At 32.6% G+C, this 25,699-nt stretch overlaps 1 protein-coding gene across 2 annotated transcripts in view; it reads right to left on the bottom strand.

Annotated features, from left to right (window-relative positions):
* LOC145293010 (retinoic acid receptor gamma-like) overlaps positions 1-25,699 on the bottom strand; it is a 157,274-nt gene that overhangs the window by 117,918 nt on the left and 13,657 nt on the right. The window contains exon 1 of one of the 2 annotated variants that reach the window (XM_080139279.1): positions 2,288-2,372. The exons of the other annotated variant lie outside the window; for it this stretch is intronic. Coding sequence (XP_079995405.1) covers positions 2,288-2,314 — 27 coding nt within the window. The 5' untranslated portion in view covers positions 2,315-2,372. Of the gene's footprint in view, positions 1-2,287; positions 2,373-25,699 lie in introns of those variants that run through there. 2 annotated transcript variants of the gene reach the window in all.

Genomic DNA, 25,699 nt, shown 5'->3' with positions numbered 1-25,699 from the left:
AGCCAGGTCCTTATTTAGCTCAAGTCCATCCTTATTTCTGTTTTCCATGCCCATCTCCCATGGCCTTACTCTGCTACCTCAACCGTTCGACATCTAACCCGAAAATAATCATCCCTTCTTTCAATGTGGCCATACCATCAAAGTTTCCTGTTTTGCACACATTTTCCTATACTGTCCAGATTTAATCTTACAGGGTGTGGCACAATGGTCTTCTCATGAAAATCGAATCCTATACAAATACTTAACATAATTAAATCTATATATAAAAAGGCAAAAGTGGCGCAAGTACATGTCCAGCAAAGGCTTTTTTTTTTTTGCGGGAGCTCTCAAGAGGGTTACTATTTTCGGGAACTTTTTATATACTCCCTAGATCATAATATCTATGATTTGCGAACACACACCGTCCCTACATTTATTTTGATCGACTTATAAAATTCATGCTATTTTGGTCTTTTTTGTATAAATAAAGCGAAACTCAACTAAGCAAAGCCGTCAGCGGCCTTTCGTGCCGGGATATCTTGAAAGCAATTAGCTTTGATCAATGTTGGGAAACCCCTTCATATCAGACAATTGCTATTCATTTGAGAGTTCCCCTTTTTCAGTTTTGAGCTTGGTTTCCTCAACATCGTGGGTAAACAAATAAATGAAACGGCGGAAAGCTGAACTGGCCTTCAGCCAACATTCATTTCTGCTCCTGTGTGAACTCATTCACTTAGCAAGTCAACTTTTTGATTGACATCGCTTAATTTGAACGCTTTTCACTTCCTATGGCTTCATAGCATAGCTGTAAGATGTCACATTTTCTTTCACTTTTTTTTTCTGTCTTCGCGTCACGGGTTCAAGCTCGCCTGCCTGCCAACACTTTTTTTCTTTTACACCCTCAAACACCTGGGCAACGCCAGCACCCCCGCTAGTCTTTAAATAAAAGAAAAATCCAAGTTGTCCTCGATGGCTATACGTCTAAACAATGAGATATAAATATGAGTGTGCCTCAGGGATCGATCCTGGGACCGTTATTATTCCTGATACTCAAATGGCCTCTCTGATAAAATTGCCTCCGAGATAGGTATATTTGCTTACGACACTATACTCTATAAACAGACATGAGAGGAAAACAAATGAACACATATCCAAGCAAATGGCGAAACCCCTAGAGGAAGACCTTCAGTCTATAGTGGATAGGTGTCAAAAACGTAGATTCCATTAAAAAAAGCTTTCTTAGAACTGCACGCCTGTGGAACTGTCTTCCGTTCTTTCCAGCTGACTACAATCTGATTGTCTTAAAGTCCAACGTAAACAAGTTCTTGATGAGCCGTTCCACTTAAGTTAGCAACGTTACCGAATTTCTATTACTAACAATTACTATATTGTTCAATTGACTACTGTACACTCTTAACCCTTATCCTCGAGTGGTCTCTGGACCTTGATAAGTGGTGATGCCTATGTAAAAAAAAAAAAAAAAGTAACGTTCAATCCTGCCAAGACTAAGCTCATTTTGTTTAATAATTACAAGAAACCTTCTTAACCATTAATAGCTAAAGCTACATTACCTGAAAGTGCTCTGTTCAAACTCCTCGGCTTAACGTTCACAGGGAACACGAGTTGGCAGTGCTCTTAATGCATCTATTCCAAGGCTGCTGCAAAGAAGTTGGGCTCTCTATCATGCTAGAAAGTTACTTACACCTGAGAGTATCCTGTACCTCTACAAGGCCACCATTCGTCCATGTATGGAGTATTGTTGTCACATTTGAGCTGGTGTATCTGCTACTAGTCTCCCTCCTGGACAGGGTTTAAAAGAGTCGCCAACCTGATAGGTCCTGAACTGTCATCTAAGCTTCAACCTCTACCAAATCAACGAAATGTTGCATTCCCCCGTCTGTTTTACAAGTATTTTAATGGTGGATGCTCTGACAAACTACAAGCCCTTGTACCCTTGTAAATATCCCTGACAAACCCAACAAGCAACAAAATCCCACCTCTACACAATAGAGATCCCTAGATGTAAGAAAGCCTTCTACTCTAATAGTTTCTTTCGCAGAACTGCTAGACTTTGGAATTCCCTTCCGGGTTCCTGCTCCCCAACTGTACTGACATGCAGACGTTCAAGTGTAATGTGAACGATGTAGATTAAATATAACTACAGACATCTTGCTGCTCAACTCCCTACATAGTATCCCTGCAACTTATGTCCCTGATAGTAGCTCCCTACACCAAAGTGGCACTGTGCCTTGTTTGGGGTGAAAATTGAATAAAAAAAATAAATAAAAAATAAATCTGTAAAACTCACATTACAAACCCATTGTACAAGTCTCATATCATTTCTATCCACTCAACACATGTCCTCAACCTTCACTGGCAACGTTTCAGTTCCATGTATCATACTTCATGTCTGATAGACTCTTCCCTTAGTCAACAGTAAAAAAAAAAAAAAAAAAACATCCAAGCACACACACACACTCAGCACTAAATATTTCTATTATTAGACCTTTCATCATCAGTAATGGTTAGAGAGTTTGTTTTTTTGTTTTTACATTTCGAGTGATGAAAGAACTGTACGTGGAAGAGAGGGGGGGGAAGCACTGCCATTCTCATGAATCATTTTCTGATTGTCCTCTTCTTACTGAAGTGATGGACATGAAATAACCTTAAATAGAAAAATTGGAGCAACAATAACGTTGAATCGAATTATCTTTTCTACAGTCCCTTTCTGGTACACTCTTTCTCTACTTTATTGTTATTTGCATCAGAAGTGCTCGACTGAGTTCTATCTTTAAATTTTCTATGTAAGACATTCACAGTAAAACTCTTCCTGCGACCAAAACTGCAAAGGACATTCCTTTCTTCTTTCATGGGCCTGGTACCCAACACAATCTCCATGAACAGAATCTATTTCCAAGAAGTTATCTTCCATAGAAGATGTTACCATAAGATTAATTCCCTGAAGACTGCAACATTAACATTGTATTTGACGATGGTTATAAATACTTGTCATAAACCATTCCGATAATTCATCTAAATTTGTCCATTTTAAATTTTTATAATATTCTTCATTCAAATGATAATTCATCCTCAAATGGCTACTAACCTAAATAAGAGATGTTTCATTCGTAAATTAGAAAAATACATTAAACTTTTTAAAGTTAAGAGATCATAAAATGCACATCTTTTTAAAATAAACATTTATTTAAATTCTAATTTTCAACGCATAAGAATTTTCACCTGGAAAATACAGACAATATGTATTTCTTTTTTACATGGGATGTTATTTAGCTATGTTTTCATTCCGCTTATGCTGCAAAGGTTGACAGAGCTCAACAAGGCATGCACAATGACTACCAGCAAACAGAAATCGATCAACCGACCATCCTTCTACAAGAATCGCTCCGCCATAGATTTATCAAGAGGCAATAGTGAAGATAGGAAAAATGTGACAAGCAGAACAATGACAATCTCCATCCCTTATTTGGACATCAAGAGGTGCCGCAGTGACTACCATCCTGCAAAATCTTTGCCACTATCACAGGCCTCTGACAAACAAAATCAGCGTCCTTCCACTGGCATGATGAAATAAGTTATTCAAAGACAACGATAAGTCTCTTCTGGCACTGAAAGAAGACCTCTGAACTCCCTTAGAAAGTGTGAGCAACATTTAACCGGGCATGAGTGAAGGTTGCCAAAACATGGGACAACCTGCACAAGTGGGGCAATGTACATGGTGCGTAGTGTCCCCACAATGCCGATTATCACACACATCCTCACAGACTATCCCCTAAACTTGCTCTGACACAACTTGGACACTGCCCAACGATGGACCTCAAGATAGAGTGAAACGTTATGATTTAGCCATAGGCTTCTGTTTTTATTGAAGACTAGCCTGGGTGCCTGGTGTTGCCCGGGTGTTTGGAGGTATGTGTTGAGAAAAAAATAATAGTAGTATGTAGGCAGGCTTGAACTCATTCCATGAAGGAAGAAAAGAATGTGAAAAAAGAAAAACGTGACGTCTTTGCCGTTGCGTCCATCGCCAAACCAGAAGTGGCAAAGGTTTAAATTAAGGCTAGTCAATCAGAAAAAAAGCAACCCCTCCCTGTAGAAATGTGCCCAGTTGAAAGTGAAAAGATTAATGTTTTTAGCCAATTTTTCGATATTTGTTATCCGAAGGGTAGAGCTTCAAAATGATACCTATCTCATGAAAATCCATCGCCTCTGTCGAAAGTTTTAGGTAGACATACAAACATACATAAATTTAAATAGACAGGTGATATTTATATAATAGATTGAGAATTTTTTTTTTTAATGTCAGAGTGGCTTTGTATTTTGGTATGCACATGTGAGTATGAGTAAAAATATTTCCATTGCTTGAATGCATTGAAATTTGAAAAATAAGCATTTAAATCCTAATTTTCTGACCCATATAAGAATCTTCATCAGGAAAATAAAGACAATAAAAAAAAAGTGACTTCATTAAAAAATAAAAATAAAAAAAAAAAATAAAAAAATAAAAAAAAATTAAAATTAATTTAAAAATAAAACAATGAAAAATATGATTTTATTTGGATTGTTTGGACTACAATTCTCACATTGTTATTTTCACGTTTTCGCAAATGTAACCTCCGATGTAAGCAAGATTGCAGAGTTGAAGTTGGACGTTTTAGAAGTTAGACTCCTAAGAATGCAAGGAGTCCAAGTCAAATTTTTTTAATCTCTAAAGAATCAACAGGCAGTCTGAATATTGGAAGATTTTCAAATAAAGAGTCGGAGTCAGATATTTGGAAAGTGTCAGTCTTTTAGGAATTGTTCGAATAAGACTTTATACATTCTGACTTCGAAATCCTAGATGTAATCTCCAACCTTCTTTAGATACATTTTGAAATCCTCATCTCAAAAATTCCGAAATGTGGTTTCATTTGTTTACGGCAGCAATGACGCAACAGAAAAGTTCAAAAGGTGAAATAAAAAGAAACTGAATCCAATAAGGTGACTGTTACGTGGTCAAAAATATGGGTTATCTTGATAAATAGAGTCATTTTTTTTTTTAGGGTACAGAGAACAACATTTCAATTGGCGTCAGGGTGCAATGGAATAGTTTCTCTCTCGATAATAGGTCAGTATATATTTACTCGTTTATATATATACGTTTCTTCACATCTTTGAAAACATTAGAAAATCAAAATATGCAATAAATGTTTTATTAAATTATTAAAATCATTTTCTTCCTTAGATTTTTGGTGCAATGCACCCTTTTCAAAGAAGTCTTAAACCATGGAAAAAATTTTTAAAAGATTATAATCATTCATAACATTTTAGTTTTCTAATATATATATATATATTATTATTATTAGCCTGGGTGCCTGGCATTGCCCTGCTGTTTGGAGGTGTGTGTGGACAAAAAAAAAAAAAAAAAAAAAAAAAGTGGTAGTATGCATGCAGGCAGGTTCGGACCTATAGCGCGAAGGAGGAAAAGTATGTGAAAAAAAAAAAAAAAAAAAAAAAAAAAACGTGACGTCTTTTGCTGTTGTGCCCATCACCAAACCGGATGTTTAAATTAAGGCTAGTCAATCGAGAAGAGGGGATGACTTTTGAAAATATTGGCGAAAAAGCGACCCCTCCCTGTAGAAAAGGGCCCTGTTGAGAGTGAAGGAATTAATTTTTTTAGCCAATTTTTCAATATTTGTCATACGAAGATTTGAGCTTCAAAACAATACCGATCTTGTGAAAATCTGTCGCCTCTGTCAAAAGTTTTAGACATACATACATACAGGTGAGATGTATATATATTTATACACAAGCGATATTTTTATCATGTATGGATGTAATTAAAAAATCTTTATACCAAAAATTAACAACTTTCCTAGAGTAAAATTTTACAAGAAATCCAACGGTAGCGTTAACATTCTCCTAGCATTAGGAGGTTTTACGATAATGTGATGTTTGGTGTCCGCACTGGACATATAAAGTTAAAATTTTTTTTTAGTTTTATTTACAAGTTTCTTTTAGGCATTTAAAAAAAAAAAAAAAAAAAAAAAAAATTTATTAATTCTAGAAATTTATTTTGTGTCAAAGATATAAAATAAAATAAAATAAATAAAACGAAAAAAAAAACCTTACAAACAGAAGTATTTAATATAAAAAACTATTAATAAATAATAACACAAAGACGTCAGTGTTAACATAAAGCCTCCGCTGTGTAAACCAGTAGAACATAGAAAAACAACAATGTAATGGTTCTGTTCCCATTTACTCGTCTCCCAACGAGGGCGAAGTTAGCCACAAGGCCGGTTTTTAATGTAAGAGGCAAACTGAGTTCCTCAAAACAGGGAACCGATAATTAGAACAAAAATTAAAATTGCTTCAACCTAAAAAGATTCTTCTTTGGATCAAGGACAGAACAGACACTACATTTTGTTCCTTAACAAAAAGCTCAAGAGGATTCTTGAATTCATTCCCCTCCCCCATAAATTCTAAAAAAATGAAATAAAAATAAAAATTAAAATTAAATTAAGACACCACTTGCCCATGCATGGAGTATTGTTGCCATCTCTGGGCTGGTCCATCTACCACACGTCTCTCCTTCTTAGAGAAGGTCCAGAAAAGAGTTTCCAACCTAATAGGTCTTGCACTATGAACCAAGCTCCAAACCCTGCAATATTGCATCTCTGTACCCGTTTTATAAGTATTTTAATGAAATGTGATGAACTCGTAGCATTTGTGCCCCCCTCCTCCCATCGACATAAATATACCTGACTAAACAGAAAAGCAGCAAAATTTCACCCCTTTATTGCAGAGATCCCTAGATGCTGAAGATCCCTTCTACTCTGATAGTTTCTTCCCTCGGATCAAGAGAGTTTGGAATTTACTCTCGGGCTCCTGCTTCCTTGACATACAGAAATTTAAGTATAATGTAAACAGACATCTTGCTGATCAACCCCTACATAGTAGCCTCTTATGCCCAAGTGGCACTGTACCTTGTTTGGGGTGAGTAAAAAAAAAAAAAAAAAAAAAAAAAAAATTATATAATATATAATTTCAATAACTAAATATGTATGTGAATAATTGGGAATTTTATTAATGTGTAAATATAAAAATTAATTTTAATACCATAAACAACAAAAACGGTTATGGTAGATGATGTTACTGAATACGGCAATGAATTTTCAAACCTTCAGTGACTTCCCATTTTCGCAACACAAAACTATAATAGCAAAAAATTGATGACTAAAATTGATCAAGCCCTATGGTGTATTGTACTAGTAATCATCCCTAATGTTGCCCAGAAAGCTCCACTCCTGTGCAACATTGGGGACGATTGCTAGTACAATACACCATAGGGCTCAACATGTGATTACGCTTGATCAATTTCATTCATCAACTTTTTTGCTATTATAGTTTTGTGTTGCGAATGTACTTCTGTTCCCAAACCTGGACCTCATTATCACTTTTTTTTTTTTTTTTTTTTTTAACTTCCACTTATCTTATATATAACTAGCAAGACTACAAGGTGTTGCTCGGGGTAAAAGTCACATATTTCTATTAAAACCTCCCTGGCACACTTACCAAATATAATACTGTGGTGTTAGTAAAGAAGCCTTAACACCACTGGTACAGTATGAGAAATAATGTTGATAGTGACAATTTCACTGCTCTAAAAACACCAAGTGGAAGAAAAAAGAAAATATGGGCTGAACTTTTTTCAGTTATTTATTGAACGCATATGTAGTAAATGAGAGAGAGAGAGAGAGAGAGAGAGAGAGAGAGAGAGCACACACAAAAACTATATGCCTTATGTTAAAACTTCTGTCTGTAAAAGGCTTTTCATGCTTATCTAAAAATTGATAGCCATATTCGAACCTGAAACATTATCTTGATCACCCAAGAACATTTTCACCAAAATAAAATACTAAAATTTAAAAGTATTAAGGTTTTAGGTATGTTTGAAAGTAAATGGAAAAGTATGAAGTCTTGTTCTATGATTCCCAATTATCTGAGCAGCAACTTATCACATAGATATCTTAAGTCTCGTTGGTAGATGACATGCAGCAGTAATTCGTTTCCTTGTATCTTCCTTTGTGGTAACCATCGTCTTTTTTTTTTTTTTTTTTTTTTTTACTAGCAGCTAAACGTTACTAAAAGGTTCCTCTGTCACCGAAACGCAACTAACCCCCTTGCTCTTCCTGCCGAAATATAAATAGATATTGGTGTCATATTTGTGATAAACCACACAGCCACCGATTTGAAAATCATGGGTCGTTTTATCGCTGAACATAAAAACTCACCGATCAAGGGGTACACCATCTGGAATATTTGTAACTTTTAGAAAGTCAAATCGAATGAACCTCATAAAAAAAAAAAAAAAAAAAAAAAAAAAAAAAAAAAAAAGCCAGGCAATTTTTTTCGGTTATTTCTTTTCTCTTAACCTAAATACCCCCCCCATTGCAGAAATGCCGTCGATAGCACCCCCACTAAACGTACAACATTGTAAACTTTTGAATATTTTTCTCCCCTAAAGGGTTATACCACATCTTTATCAATCTTATTTTTCCAGGTTCCATGGAGACTAACGGTCAATGTCAACGTCATGTCCTTTCCATATAAGATCAGAGAGTGAAATAAATGTATTTGTTCTATCCAATAAATATAGGCATTAATTTAGAATGGATGCTTCAAGAATTTTGTGTAGAGAAAACAAATTGGTGATGATTGAAGAAACAGGAGTTGAAGAAAAACTGACTATATTTATAAAGTCGGTGAGCCATGATAGCGAGCTCAAATATCATGGGATTGACAGGTCAGCTAAGATCAGAACGGAATTACATCAGGAGGGGGCTTTTTGGTTTCTTTTCAGATAAAAAAAAAAAAAAATTATAGGGCATATGATATAATATTTACTACATTTCTTTTTTTATACTAACGAATCACTGCATAGTAAGGCTAAAAGCCACTCGAGGATAACGGTTAATCAAATAAATTAGCAGTTGAATGGTAAATAATATTATCTCTATTATATTTTTCTTTGTCTGTCTGTTTGTCAGTCCCACTTTTTCCCTGAAACTACTCGGCTGATCTGGCTGAAATTTTGTATGGACCTTTGTTATGATAAGGTGCAACAAATTAAGTATTATGGTAGGGTGTTTGATGCACAGTAAGAGATTAATATGGATTAGTGTTTAATGCAAAAATAAGCACAAATGTAACCATAATCCACCATCAATTTGGCAGAAAACACTCATTCTAAGTGAATGGTATAACTGGACAGTTTTTAACAACCTAAAATGTCTGGCACGAGGATAATACTGACAAATGTAATCATAGATAACTAATGAAGTGCCAATTAATAATCAGTGACAGTCTTTTGGAGGTTGAAGGTTTAATCCTCAGTATGTGTGATATTAAGTATATAATTAAGAATTATCTAAGAATTCTACCCAGTCATGGTTGATGGAACAAGAATAAGAAACCTATGCTTATTAAATAAAATGTTTTGTTTGTAATTCAGTAGAGATTGTAGAGTTCAACAAGATGCCCCAAAAGGTTGGAGGTTACAGTATTATGAGAATAAAAATCAAAGATGAGAACATTATTCCCAATAATCCAAATAACGTGTAGAGATTAACATTTCAAGCTTTGAAAGTATATCGGGATGAAATTTCGTTTGCACACTCCAAATCTAAGCACTTTTCAACTGATATTAAGATTTAACGTTTTTACAAAATTTTCTTCATCTGAATATTTTTTTTTTTTTTTTTTTTTTTCAATTTATCCAATTCTATGAAAACAAATTTAGAGTTGAGTTATGGTTGATGCTATTGCTGCTGACAGACTGCTTCATCAGTTCGCTTTTCATGTTACTCGTTCAAAGTGGGCAATAAAATGTTTATCAGGAAAAAGAGATAAGAACGGATTTTCTCATAGAGAGACCTGCTTTTATTTATTTATTTATTAATTTCTTTTTGTAACTTGAATCGAGAACAATCTTGACACAGCAAATTAAATAAAATGGTTTAGTTTTAAATTCAAGCAAAGGCACAACATTGCATTTTTTTTGTGTTTGTTGAATCGTTTTCAAACACCTCAGAGGATTTGGGAACAACCCCCCCCCCCCACTCCTAGCTCATCGTCTACAGGGAGAATTAATTCACAATGTTAGATCACCTAAGTTAAGTGATGTTGAGCCTGGTCAGTACTAAAATGGGTGACCATTTAAGAATACCAGATGTTGTACGTAAGAGGACGCAGCCACTTCCCTATAAAAAACTAAAGTCAATATCTACCCTGACTGGAATATACATGTTTGGGAACTGCTTGTGAATTTGATATTTCTTAGAAATTTTCTCATTTAGAGGAAACTCGCTCAACTTGCTCGGGGGTGAATGCTGCTAAAAAAATTCTTACAACTGTTTTAATTGAGTTAGTACCGAGTACATCTTTGAGCTCTACTCCCAAAATTAAACATCATAAAAAAATAAAATAATAATAAAAAATAGAAAAAAAGTAACGATGTTATAGTCTCCAAAAGGACATGGAGTTTCAACGTGAGGTCTTTCTGTGAATAGATGAAGTAATCAAAACACATTTTTATTTCAAGGACAGTCTATAGTGGATGATTTAATAGCCTGTATTAGTGTATCTCTTCTTGAATGGCATTGTTAATATGTTTGCGCCATCGTCAATAATGGAATCGGCAACAAAACCTGTCCATACGGCACAATCAACAGAGGGCTGCCAGTAATAAAAATAGTCTTCAATAAATTCATATGCTAAGTAATCACCGGAGAGATGAGTAGAGCAGCGATTGGTCCCACCATACAAAATTTCTTCAACCGTCTGTGTTTATCAGTATCATGTCATCTCAAGAACCATCAGGAGTTGCCTCTACAAACGCGTTTCCATCGCAATAAATTCCAGAGAGCACTTTGGGCCTCTCAAGGCAGCAAGACATCCCTTCAAACTTTGGTATGTTTCGGCTATATCCACAAAGTCTTCTTTTTTTATTTTGCAGTTGAAACAGATCTACTAAAGGTTTTTAACTTTTGCATATAAAAAAAAAAAAAAAAAAAAAAAAAAAATCAAACGTTTTTAACTTTTGCATATAAAAAAAAAAAATCAAACGTTTTTAACTTTTGCATATAAAAAAAAATCAAACGTTTTTAACTTTTGCATATAAAAAAAAAATCAAACGTTTTTAACTTTTGCATATAAAAAAAAAATCAAACGTTTTTAACTTTTGCATATAAAAAAAAATCAAACGTTTTTAACTTTTGCATATAAAAATCAAACGTTTTTAACTTTTGCATATAAAAATCAAACGTTTTTAACTTTTGCATATAAAAAAAAATCAAACGTTTTTAACTTTTGCATATAAAAATCAAACGTTTTTAACTTTTGCATATAAAAATCAAACATTTTTAACTTTTGCATATAAAAATCAAACGTTTTTAACTTTTGCATATAAAAATCAAACGTTTTTAACTTTTGCATATAAAAAAAAAAAATCAAACGTTTTTAACTTTTGCATATAAAAAAAAATCAAACGTTTTTAACTTTTGCATATAAAAAAAAAATCAAACGTTTTTAACTTTTGCATATAAAAAAAAAAATCAAACGTTTTTAACTTTTGCATATAAAAATCAAACGTTTTTAACTTTTGCATATAAAAATCAAACGTTTTTAACTTTTGCATATAAAAATCAAACGTTTTTAACTTTTGCATATAAAAATCAAACGTTTTTAACTTTTGCATATAAAAATCAAACGTTTTTAACTTTTGCATATAAAAATCAAACGTTTTTAACTTTTGCATATAAGAAAAAAAAAATCAAACGTTTTTAACTTATGTGCACATCTGAACTTTTTTTCATAAAAAGTATTTAATTTAGTTTGTAATTTTCTCTTCTGGTTGTGGGAAGAATTGATAAATTTTAAATTACTTATGAAGTTTCTGAGGGAAGGGACAAGAAGATATTGACAAACAAAAAAATTCCAAAAAATATCTTGAAGTTTCATGACTTAGACTTCAGTCTATAAAAATAACATTACCTAGAAGTGCAAAATACATGAGTATTTAAAAAGATCATGATTAGCTCCCATAGTATTCAGTAGAATCGTACATATAGACAGGCAATCAAAGTGACAATTGTTTCTTTATACCAAAAGGAACGAAGACATATCCAAACATCCCGGAATTATCTGATCTTAATGAATCTGAAAGTATTTATTTTTATTAAAACTTTTTTTCAAGCGATAAAAAGAAAACAAAAACAACTTCTTGTACATTTAGGATTAACTAGCAGGTGGAGGGGGGCTTTGCCCGATCGTAAAATGCATTTAAATATGATATTTTAATTTTTCCAGATTTCGTATATATATATATATTATTATTATAGTTGTGATTTGAAAAGTTTTAAAAAAGTATTTGGGTGCCATCAGCTAGAATCGAAACCGAAAAAAAACTGTAGCATTCAAAACTGGTGACGTTACCACTGTACCAACGTGACACACATATGAACTGATGAAAAATAAAGATGACTGTACATAATATATAACGATTTTTACACATTTTTGACCCCTTAAAAATATTTTAACCGACTAAAGACCTATAAAAATAAAAATAAAAATAAAAAAAAACAAGAAAAAAACAAACAAAAAAAAAAACAAGAAAAAAAAACAAAAAAAAACAATCATTTGAGGCCCCTAACACCGCTCTGCAACTTTTAGTTTCGGAGGAGATAGAGTTTGAAAATATGGAGACAGACAGACATATATGGCCAATTTTTTAATTAAACGAGAATTTACTAAGAATTTTAAAACCAGTTTAAAATGATTTTCTATTCAACAGTTTAAATGGTTACAAATTTTGAAGAGTCAGGAAGTAATTCATTTCTATAATTTTTATTTTTCTAACTATTAACCAAAAGTTTAGAGGCTGATTTGCTTAAAAATAAACTGAAATGATGCATTTCATATTTAAATCTTTTTCATAAATATAATTTTTGCAAAGTTTGTTTTAGTATGTGACACTATTGCATTTTTTATTTCAATAATGAATAAACTAGCAGGACCCATTTCTTGGCGTTGCCTGAAGATATTTAAAAGAATATTAAGTAAAGAAAAATCTTGAAATATTTTTTGTGAAATAATGCTGAATACCATTTATGCCTACTTTTATTTGCAAATTATAAAAATCAGAAATGGGGTGGAGGAGGTTACTTAGTTAAAAAAATATATTTATGTAATATTTTTCCATGTTACTATGTGATGTTAATTTCTTTGAATAAATAAAAAGTGTACCTCATTTAAAAACGGAAATATTTTAGTAAGATTCAAACTAGGTATGGCAAGTGTGAAAAAGCTCGTATCTAATTTTCAATATTTTTATGATTTGACTTTGTAATGTGTCTACTGCCTTAGCAATGTGTAGTGTGTCTATTCTTTTTTTCTCAACCAATCACACGTTTCTATTTGCTTATGTACAGTTTAATGGAACACTTGAATGTAGAAATAAAATGTTAGCCCCTAAAAAGGATCTCCTTGATTTCTGAGACTTCCATTGAAATATATAATACATTGATCTTACAATATACAATAAAACATATTACATCTTTTAATAATAAAAAAAAAACTTTATGGTTAATCAAATTGTTCTGTTGTCGATTAACAGTGATGCTGAGTAGGATTTTCTATTATAATTTGATTAAATAATTTTTTTTTTTTTTTTTTTTTTTTACAAAGGCATCACCACATTATCAAGGCCCAGAGGCCACTCAAGGATAAGGGTTAAAGAGTGTACAGTAGAAATTGGTCAATATAGTAATCATTAGTAATGAAAATTTGGTAAATTTAATAACTTATATGGAACGGCTCATCAAGAACTTATTTACTTTAGACTTGAACACATCCATATTGTAGTCAGCCGGAAAGCAGGAAAACGGAAGACAATTCCACAGGCGTGCAGTTCTAAGAAAGAAGCTTTGTTCATGGAATCTACGTTTAGGTTTAGGCACAGATAAAGAGTGGGGGAAATTATTGATAGTGTTTACAGCTAGACGAGTGTTTCTTGTGAAAGTTTGGCGAGGGGGGACCATAGATTGAAGCTCAGTTGAACACTTTCCATGAAAATAACGATACATCAGAGACAAACTCGCAACATCTCTTCTGTGAGATAGAGGTTGCAAGGAGGAGAAAAGGACATCTCCTACGAGGCTACGAAGTCTATTTTGAACTCTATCAAGGCAGGACAAGTCCTTTCTAGCAGCTCCTGCCCAGATGTGGCAACAGTATTCCATCCTTGGACGTACCTGGCTCTTATATAGGTAGAGAATAGCATCAGCAGCGAGATATCTACTGGATCGATAGAAAGATCCCACCATTTTTCCAGCGGCCTTGGCAACAGATTTGATATACGTGTTCCATTTAAGATCAGGAGTAATGGTCAAGCCCAGAAGCTTGTCAAAACTTGAGGCCTCCTGAAGACGAGAGCCATTCATTTCAATTGATGACAAATGTGGATTAGAATGTTGATGATGTAAAGAGAGAAGCTTGGAATTCTATTATAATTTGAAAATTAATAGATACAAATAACAGATATATATTTATTTTTGGCAAATATCTTTCAAGCTTTTGTCAAGAGAAACTATTTTTTTTTTTAATATTCCCTCCTAAACATGAAAAATATTATTCAATATTTTCCCTAAGTTTGGAAAGAGAAAAGAAAAATGAAAGAGAAAAGAAAAATGAAAGAGAAAAGAAAAATGACAGAGAAAAGAAAAATGACAGAGAAAAGAAAAATGACAGAGAAAAATGAAAAAGAAAAGAAAAATGAAAAAGAAAAGAAATGAAAGAAAAAAAGAAAAAAGAAAAAGAAAGAAAAAGAAAGAAAAGAAAAAAGGAAAAACTTTTTTACAAAGATTTTTAATTGAAAAATATATATGATGTACCCTTCCATCGATTTAGAGGCATGTGCTTCACCACAACAACCAAGTTGTGAAACCCGCACGATTTGTTTACAGTGGTGAAGACTTTGTGCAGAGCCTACCACACTTTTTGATACAACTGCTAATCTCTGTCGGTGCAATGGCTGCCATAAGACCTCAGGTTTTCCATCAGAATTTTTTCTACTAGATACATGTCTTAACCAAGACTGATGGTGAATCTCCCCCAGTGAATTAAACATACCTCCAGATACCAACCTGGAAATTTCTATGTCATCAGTGCAGTAAAACAGTGCCTAGCCTTCCCAAATGATCACCCATCTGGTACTGGCTAATCTCATCGTTGCTTAACTTCGGTGATCTGACAAGAACCAGCAGGTCAACATGATTATGCCGTATTATATATATGTAATCATGCCGGTCCATTTAAATTAAAATAGATTGCTTCCCATTCATTTTATTTTCAGGTTTAAACACAAAGTAAGAGTTTATTTTTGGCAAATATTATTTAAAGTTTTTAGAATCAGTGGCTGTTCTTCATCATGGGTTGCTCGAATGACATGCCTAGCAAAACAGCAGGAGTTGTGGTACCTAGACTTGTCGTGCCTAAATCGGTCATACATAAATAGTAAAACTCCATCTCTTAACATAGAAAATATAATTCTATCATTATCAGTAATGACTACATGACTGATGAAACCAAATTCTACTAAAGAACCCTCCCTAACTCTAGAAGAGTGCTGTGCTAAGAGTCTTCTCTTAAAGACATCTGCAAGTCACAAAAAAAAAAAAAAAAAAAAAAAAAAAAAAAAAAGTCGGTGAACCACATAAGAAAGTAGGTTCTATGAAGGAAATGAAAGATTCTTGAATATAATACACCAAGGATGAAGGTTGGGATGAGGATGGGGGACAAAATGCATGTGACCATGATGCTGCTGACCTAGCCAGTTATTTCTTGTTTCACTCTAAGCAACACTTGGGAGGCAGGGGAAGAGGAGATGCGTGGAGCAGAGTGGGGGTCTGATGTAAGAGAAATTATTTTTAACCACAACAGAAGTCCTTGCTTTAGATCAGATAACATCTAGAAAAGAGAGGACTTGAAGTGTTATGGGCCACTTCAATTTTTCTTTTTTTTTAAGGCAAAGATATGGAAATAAATTCGTGTTTGTTTTATTTTAATGACAAAATATTAGAATCAGACTTGCCTATTGTTCAACCAACCAGCCAAATCTGCCCGACTGTCCATCTCTAACTGGTACACGCACTGGGTGAGGGAGGGGAGAAAAGGAGAGAGAGAGAGAGTTCCCATTAATACAACTGCCCTGCAATTTATAGAGTTGAACTTAATACTTTTTTTTTTTTTTTTTTTTTTTTTTTATTCAATTTTCACCCCAAACAAGGCACAGTGCCACTTTGAAGCAGGGGGCTACTATTAGGGAATTAATTAGCGGGGTCATTATGAAGGGAGAAGAGTAGAAAGATGTTTGTTAACATTACACTTGAACTTCTGCATATCATCGCAGTTGGGAAAGCAGAATCCCGGAAGGGAGTTCCAAAGACCCGCAGTTCTGGGGAAGAAACTATTGGAGTAAAAGGCTTTCTTGCACCTAGGGATCTCCACTGTAAAGGGATGAGACTTAGTAGCTTGTCGGGTTTGTCGGGGGTAGTTACGTCGGGGAGGTACAAGTGTTTGCAGTTCGTCAGAGCATTCACCATTAAAGTATTTGTAGAACAGGCAGAGGGATGCAACATCTCGTCGATGGGACAGAGGTTGAAGCCCAGATGACAGTTCAGGACCTATCAGGTTTGCGACTCTTTTTTGAACCCTGTCCAGGAGCGAGAGACAAGCAGCAGATGCACCAGCCCAGATGTAACAGTACTCCATACATGGGCGAATGGTTGCCTTATAGAGGTATAGGATACTGGCAGGCGTAAGTAGTTTTCTAGCACGGTAGAGGGAGCCAACCTTCCTTGCAGCAGCCTTGGCAATGCTATCAATGTATCTATTCCAGTTCATATTCCCTGTAAACGTTAGGCCGAGGAGTTTAAAAGAAGTACTTTCAGGCAATATATATATATATATATATATATATATATATATATATAGAATTGATATGTAGTTTGCTTGAAGCATTGTGTAGGATAGGTTATGTAGTAGAGATTTAGAAGGCTATCAATGCGAGGAATGGGATATAGTCGATGTTGGTGAGAGAAGACGAAAACAAGTGGCGATTTACAAATCAATAAGTATATACATATATTTATTCAGTTGTATTAAATACAAATGTCTTACTTGTTATGTCTGTGACAATATCCATAATATATTTCAGAAAAAAAAAAAAATATATATATATGTATGTACTTATTGATTTGTAAATCGCCACTTGTTTTCGTCTTCTCTCACCAACACCGACTATATCTCATTCCTCACATTGTGATAGCCTTCTAAATCTACACACACACACACACACACACATGCACACACACACACACACACACACACTGCGATTATAGTTATTTGTATTATTCAGGCTACTATGCTCATTTTAGATGTTATTCTTACGTTTCGGTTGATTGTGTCCTCCAACCTTCTTCAGATATAGCTTTTTAAACTTTAGAATCTATACAGAGTTTTGAACTGAACCCTTTTGTTGTGAACTGGTAAAGATCCAGAAGAAAGACACAACTCTGTATTTAATGGAAACGAAGTATATCAGAAAAAAAAAAAAAGTAACAAGCAAATACAGCAAATAAAGAGAATGGTTACACGCCAGTCTGACTGCAAAGTGTGCATGACTTGTGCATAACTCGGAGAGGCATACTTCCTTGGTCTAAAGAGCAAGAAGAGTTCATTGCAACCTCCTTCCAAACCTTAACTTTGCAGGAGTATCAATATCGTTTTCTCGGACTATGTTTAATTGGTGATGCCTTTGTCATGTATTCACAATGTTTTCAATGTCCTGGTCCGTTTCAACTGCACATTAAATGTTTCATTATATTTCTCCCAAGGTGGCTAACCTAAAAATCCTTCAGGATTATTCTCTGTAGCTTTAATTCTTGATTTATGTTTTTATAACAACGCAAAAGACACTTTGTTTTTTTTTTGCCTTCTTAAATACTTGTTTAATGTTCTCTTACAGTTAGAATTTTGCTGACAACTTTTTAGATTGATCAAAGCTGGCCGAGGAAAAAAAAAACGCCAGGAAAAGTTTCTTTCAATTACTTCCCCCCCCCCAATTCGGTTGTCAGATTTTCTATTTTCTAGAAAAAAAATGTTGATTGGTAAATCCTAGTGATTAAACTGTTGCATCCAGTCTGTACCAAATAAATTGTTGGTATTTTTTCACAGTTCTTCATAGTAAGAGGAAGAGTTCATTGTCATTCATAGGTGGGCATCACAACACCTTTATTTAATCCATGGGAGCTATTTTGCAATAACATCCACCTTAGTTAGATTAAGCCAGCTTTTTTGACCTACACTACATCCCATAGCATTACAAGTGCATGCTGTATTTCCGTGGACATCGGCAATATTACATACCTAAAGTGCTTCAACAAGTCATATCTTTTTTATTTGTGAGTCAATTTTTAATAGAATTACATTGATGGAAAGAGAATAGAATAAGCATTCCAATGATGTTCATTTATTTTGCTTTTATGCGTTCAATGTTTTTATGCTCCAAGTTAAAAATTAAAAAACGGTAAAAAATGACAGCAAAAAGGAAAAACTGTTTTTTCAATGTTTACATTTCATACGTTACATTTGGATACATATGCACGGGGTCAAATTTGATTGGATACGGGTGAAATTTTACAGGCTATGATCCTAGAAGTCCATCCCTACTGGACTTTGATTTATATTTTTGGGACTAGAGGAAGCAAAGTTATGACCAAGCAAAGTTAACGAAGAATATGTCAAAATTGATAAGATAAATCAGCATATATCATCCATTTTCATATAGATAATAGTTTTAGAATTATTTTCATGTATAATATGTAAATATTTGATATCAGTTGTGTGGACATTTCTTTAAAACATTATCTTTTATAGAAATTCAAATCTGTTTAATGGGAAAACTGCTCGCTACGCACTTAATGTGCTGACTAGTGCTGAGCTGCCTACAATCAGTGTATTAACAAGTTTCGTTTGTATTCTCTTAAAAATAAAAAACTATTTTTCTGCTTTCGTTTTATGAGACTCATTTTTTATTCTGAGTTTGTCAATTTAAAAACAAATTATTTCAGTTTTTCAAATTTTATTTCCAAACAATACTGAGCCAAAAACTATTTTGTTGTTTTTTAACGCTTTTAGTACATGCGTTTCTATTATAATGGTATTTATAACTTCTTACTTGTACTTAAGGTAGAATTGTTTTTTTTTAATGGTTAAAATATATATATATATATATAAAAAACAAATAAGAGGTACTTGTGCACTTACGCTACCATGCTGAAATAATAACATTTAGACACCCATTCTTGTTAACTATTCTGTATTTTCACCTAACAATTTAATTAAAAAATTTTTTTTTAAAACATATTGTGAAACTTGAATTTAACTTGAAAACACTATTTGAAAAAAAAATAGCACGGTAACATAAGTACATATGCACCCAAATAAATATTACCAAAGGCAAGATAAGTTACTCTTCTACCTAGTTCGATAAGTTATTAGTGTATTAAAACATAAGAATAAGCGAAGTAAAAAAAACTAAACTAAAAAAAAACAAAACAGAAAAACGAATGTTAAAATAAAGGGTACCCGGGCAGTAGGGGGGGGGGCAATCAAAACATAAGAATAAGCGAACTAAATATTTTTGAATCTTAAATAAAAATTAAATATTATATAAAAAAAAGTTAAAACTTGAAAAAAAATCGAAAAAAAAAAAAAAATCTAACGTAAGGCAAACGAACGATGTTAAATGTAAAAATCGGAGAAACAAAAACAAAAAGAAAACAGAAAAACGAACGTTAAAACTTTAACAAATCTGAAAAATACCCCCCCTCCCAAAAAAAAAAACACGTGAAAAATTGCTTAAATAAGCCTGTTTCAATATTAAAATTTAAAAAGTCGGTCGGTACCCGGGTGTTTTCGGGTGTGTGCGTGATCGGTCGGGGGGGGGGGAGGTGTTAATGGAAAACTAAGAATAAGCGAAGTAAAAAAACAAAAAAAAACAGAAAAACGAACGTTATGTGAAAAATGGCTTAAATAACCCGCTTCAATATTAAAATTTAAAAAAAAAATTAAAAAAAAAAAAAGACATCTCACACCACGATTCGAACCCAAAACGTTTAGATAATGACCCAGCGCTCTAACCAACTGACCTAACACGACGTACACGAAATTAGGTCATTTTTTTTAAATCTTTAAACTAAATCAGGTTACGACGTCGTATGACACATGCGTAGAAGCGAATTCGTCATGAGAGGACGGTTTTTGCTGACCCCCACCCCCTGTAGAAAAGTGCTGATTTTAGGGTGAAAAAATTAACGTTTTTGGCCAAATTTTTCGATATTTGTCGGGCGAAGGATGGGGCTTTCATATGAGACCAAATTTGTGAATTTTTGTTCTGTCTGTCGAAGGTTTTTAGCAGACACACAAACATACACACATTTTCGCTTTTATATATATAGATGACTACCTTTTACGGTTTTTGTATATGCTGAAAACGAATATCGCATTTAAATTTTACACAAATAAGTAGCTTTCCAGATATTAAGCAATGTCATTTATGTTATTGCTGGTGGCCATCTTGGTATGTGTGTCTCAGGGTTGCGTTTGCACACTCACGTGTACCAAGATAGCCACCAGTGATAACAATAAAGTGCAATAATTTATATCAGGTCGAAAAGTGTTAAAAAAAAAAAAAAAAAAAAAATAATCATTGTTATTGATCGTTATGGTTTCACTGATGTCGGCTTGCTGCAACGAATTCAGAATTTGGGCATGTGAGCGAGAAAAAGCAAAAATAGAATCAGGGAGACATCTGCTACAGGAAAACCATTTTTAGATATGCGTGTGCATTACTGTGAGATGACAATCAAGTAAATACCATTAATTTTACAGTAAAGTTTTTACATGAGAGTCAATATTTCGATTTTCGATTTTCGTTCTAATAACGAAGAAGCACCGTTTTTATTTTATTTATTTATCTTTTTTGTCAGAAATATATTTCATTTCGTGTAGTCGACTTCCAGCTGTCGTCATTCGTTATTTTATTTTATCGGGTAGCCATGGGGACTGATCGGTACAAGCACCAAAGTTACACGGTCGTGCACACTCAATATTACTATTTTTTATTTAAGGCGGGGAAATTATGTCAGTTGTTTAGTGAACGCCCTTAAAATAGAACACCGTGAAAAAAAAAAAAAAAAAAAAAAAGAAAACAGTCATTAAAAGAAATAAAAGTTTGTTTTTATTACTTTAAACTCTTAAAATACTTAAAATAATATCGACTTTTTAAAAACAACATTTTTCTTCTAAAACGCGGTGATACAAAAAAAAAATAAATAAATAACGATTAAAAATACTTTTAAGACGCTCTCCAGTTTAATAATTTTTCTAAATAGAATAGTGTAATAGAAATACATATTATACATTTTAAGTAGGTACGTGCAAAATAAATAGCCGATGCTAAAATTGTATGAACATTTCAACCCCTCCCTTTATTTAAAAATCACCAAAAATCAGGAAATTAAATTTTAATGAAATTTTTAGTATTTATCAAATAATGATCACGGAATATAATGAAACTATTATTTTTATTTTAGTCTTTAGTGGAAATGTATTATTTTGTTTAAACAAAAAACACCCTTACTAAAGTTATTAGTAAAAAAAAAAAAAAAAAAAAATTTTGCTTTTTTTTTTTTTTTTTTTTTTTTTTTGGAGCATTACAAAAAAAAACAAAAAAAAACTTATTAATGAATTCAATATAACTCAAAGAAAAATTAATTTCTTGAACTAATGATATTATCATTGAATTAAGCATTGTTTATTTAATATTTTCACACACAACTGCAAAAAATATTTTCTTTCTTTTTTTTAGATCACGGGTTTTGCATAATTTTTATATGTAAGATTCTAATATTTTCTTTGCTTGAATGAACGTTTACCGCAACATAATTTTTTATATTTAATTTAAAAGTAGGAACATAGAAAATTTAAATTAAAAAAAAAAAAAAAATTTTTAAATGGTAAAAATTAGACAAACGTTCACAATAGGAATGTACGGATGCATGGCTGAGTGGGGGGAACCAGAACTCCCTACATCTCTCCAACTACCTGTCATCATTTTCTGACAGTCTTTTGACTTTGATATTTTGGACTTCCGTAGAACGCATTCTTAGATGACTGTTTTTGTTTATGCAAGGTCAGAATCTCCAGCTTTTGAGAGCTAATTAAGCTATTTTTTGTACAAACAAGGTTTAGTTTTTGTTTTTTTAATTCAATATTTTAGGACTTTACTAATTATCTTTGAAAGACCCATAAAACTAATATCTATCTTTCAAGGAATTTTTACAGCGAATTTATTTAACTTCAAAATTTAGCTAAATTTGTCAGTTTTCAAAAGTCGCCGTGAAAATCATAAATTTTTTTTCACGTGTAAAAATTTTTTTTTTTCCTTCCTTAATGGAAATTAGATTTTAATCTTTCAAATACAATCAAAAAGTAGTCGGAAACCTACAGGAAAAAAAAAAATGATAAACCAGCTTTCAAAGCTATGTCCCTCTATCTTTTTTTCCGCCATTATTGCCGGTATCTAATTTTAAGTAGGGGGGGGGGGAGACAAATGGACTATAATACTAGACTTTTGCTGATAAACTTTTTAAACTCCTCATAATCATATTCAGTTTAACGTTCGTTTTATATACTGCCATACACTGGATGGCTTTAAGAAATTGACTTCCAAACTAAGGTGTCTCTGGCCAGGTCTTTATCTGTCAGGTTCATCTTTATCACTTCAAGGTTTTTTCACTTTCTTATATGAACTGAACTTGCTTTCTCAACTCGTCTATATCTATTAACATAAAAAAAGAAAAAAAAAAAAAAAAAAAAAAAAAACTATCATCCATTCTTTCAATGTGGCCATACCACGTCCTACACACATTTTCCTATATTGTTCAAATTTAATCATCAGGTAATCAGATCTAAACCTGTGTTTAACACTTGCATTACACATCCATCATATTCGCATGTCATAACTCGCCATTCTTCTTTTATAAACGTTTTTCTAGTTTTACAATAAGTATATACGTGGTTGTCAAAGGATCCCATCAATCTGGGTGAGGATTTGAATATCTTGCTAATATTTTCAGATTTTCCAAGATTCTTTACAATATAAATTTATTTCAATCTTATCTTTGAATGTCTATTTTCAGTTTCTGCCCATTTCAAACAACAAAATATTTGCAACATTTTAACGATAATGTACAAAAATATTAGTATAAAAACAGTAATGAAAGTTTTTTTGTTTTTTTTTAATATACTAGCGGGGGGTACCCGGTGTTGCCCGGGTGTTTGGAGGTGTGTATGTTATAAAAAAAAAAAAAAAAAAAAAAAAAAAAAACGTTGGCCGGGTAAAAAAAAGAAAAAAGGTTTTAGTAGGAAGGTAGGATTGAACCCTGAAGCCTTGACGCGAAGGTGGAGACGAAAGGTAAAAAAAAGCCAGACACCTAACCATCTCAGCCACGAGGGGAGAGGAAATGTTAAGCGTGTCAAGCGAAGGTTTATAAAGCGAAATAAACAGGTGCGAGAAAGTGGCGTGATGTCTGACCTAGTTTTGCGCTCCAAGCCAGATCCATTCATTTTTTGAAGATGCGGAGAGCTGGTAAAAATCGGACAAATTAAATACATATGCAACCCCCCACTCTTAAGTCGTAGTTATTATGATGTAGCCGCGATATAAGTTTTAAGGAGCTAGCCGACCCAGAATTACGGCGAAAAAAGCCTTTTGCGGACATACACAAAAAGCGAACACACACACACTTTGCCTTTTATATATATAAATTAATGTTTAAAAATGAATATTTAAAATGTATCTGAAAAATAATACATAATTAAAATTATTGTTAGTAAAAGCGAAATGTAATTTATCTAGAAAAGTGAGAAGGTGTGTGCATGTATGTGAGGACACTTCTCAACCTATATACTCAGCGAATTTTTAATCTACAGACTTGCAATTTAGTATATAGTAGTGTTGGGACGATTAATCAGAATCGGGAATTGGAAAAAAAAAAAAAATCGGAGTATTTTGGGATATCGAAATCGGTATCAGAATCAGGAAAATTTGAGCCTATTTTCCGATGCTAAAACCGATTCCTTATGTATTTTATTTGATTTTGTTTTTATAAAATATCTTCCACTACTTGTAGTAATAAAAAAATAAATATTTATTGATTTAAACTTCTAGTAAGACTAAAATCTCTAGATCACTCCGTCACAAGTGTGTTTTTACGTTTGAGAAAATATGTGCACATTTAAAATGTGTTTTTACAGTAATTGGGACAAAATAACAATTTTATACTAAAATGCTTAGAGATTTATAAAGAATCTGAATCGGTAATTGTATCAGAATCGGAGAAAAATATTGGAATCGTCCCATTACTAGTATATAGGATAGTCAGACATGTGAGAAACTTTTTAATCAGTTTTCCAAAAATGACTGCTAAAAGGTAAAAATTGAAAAATTGGTACGGTGGGGTCGTCAGATTTTTTGTTTTCAAATGTTTCATGATTGCAGATGCATGAGTAGTTCACAGATTCTTTGTTAAATATAAGTCGGTTTAAAAAGAGTTTAAAAGCATGTCTAGGTGTATCAGAAAGTGGCCATTAAAAATAATGATCAGAACTTTAATAATTCAACTTACTATTTTTCGAAGCTTATAGCTACTTGAAAAATGTAATTCAAACCCTAATTTTTTCTTCAATTAAAGAAGCAAAGACCAAATTTAAAAAAAAAATAACAGGTTTAATAGCAAATTATGCAATATTTGTTTTTTTTAAAGCAGGTTTCTTTAAAAAAATATAAAGAAAATCAGCATATTTTGATTTGATTTTATGTATATATATATATATGCCAAAAAATCACTTACTTAAAAAAATATACTATTAAATGGGTAGTTCCATTCTTCATTGTTAAGAATTTATCCATATTTGTATTTTAAATTCCATGTATTTTTTAAATAAAAGGATTTTTTAAAGCGAGGGTCGTAGAAAATCGCATTTTCGCAAAATGTTTTGCGCAAAGCTGTAAAGAGCTGCTGCTGCTAAAATGAAATTTATGAAATATGGATTCGTCTAAGGGACATATATAATGTCTCTTTTTTTATTGTGTGTGTTAACCAAAATTAGTATTTTTCATCCTCCGTAGTTAAAAAGGAAACGCACATTCACTTATAAGTTTAGAACAAACTTATAAGTGTAGAACAAAAAATCCGCTTCATCGATTTTTTTTTTTTTTTAATTCTGTTAATGAAATACAAGAGTTTTTGATTGATATATTTTAATACTTCTTTATCGACTAATTTTTTTTTTTTGTTAATATCTAAAAAAAAAAAAAAAAAAAAGAAAGAAAGAAAACAGTCAATGAAATATTTGCCGTCAGCGTCTGGTATTTATTTACTTGACGATGTAAGCATAACATGAGCTTTCATTTAAAAAAAATAAATAAATAAAAAAATAAAATCAACGTGTTTAAAAAAAAAAAAAAAGGTTTTACACTTTGGCCTTTACAGGTAAATTTCAAAAAACTATTCTTTTTTGTTTTAAATTAGAATAT

The sequence above is a fragment of the Euprymna scolopes genome, chromosome 14, assembly GCF_053919585.1.
Source record: "Euprymna scolopes isolate OS-2025 chromosome 14, ASM5391958v1, whole genome shotgun sequence".
In the NCBI taxonomy this organism is placed as follows: Eukaryota; Metazoa; Mollusca; class Cephalopoda; order Sepiida; family Sepiolidae; genus Euprymna; species Euprymna scolopes.
Note: the sequence above shows the minus strand (reverse complement) of the source record. Positions and strands in the feature narration are given on the sequence as shown.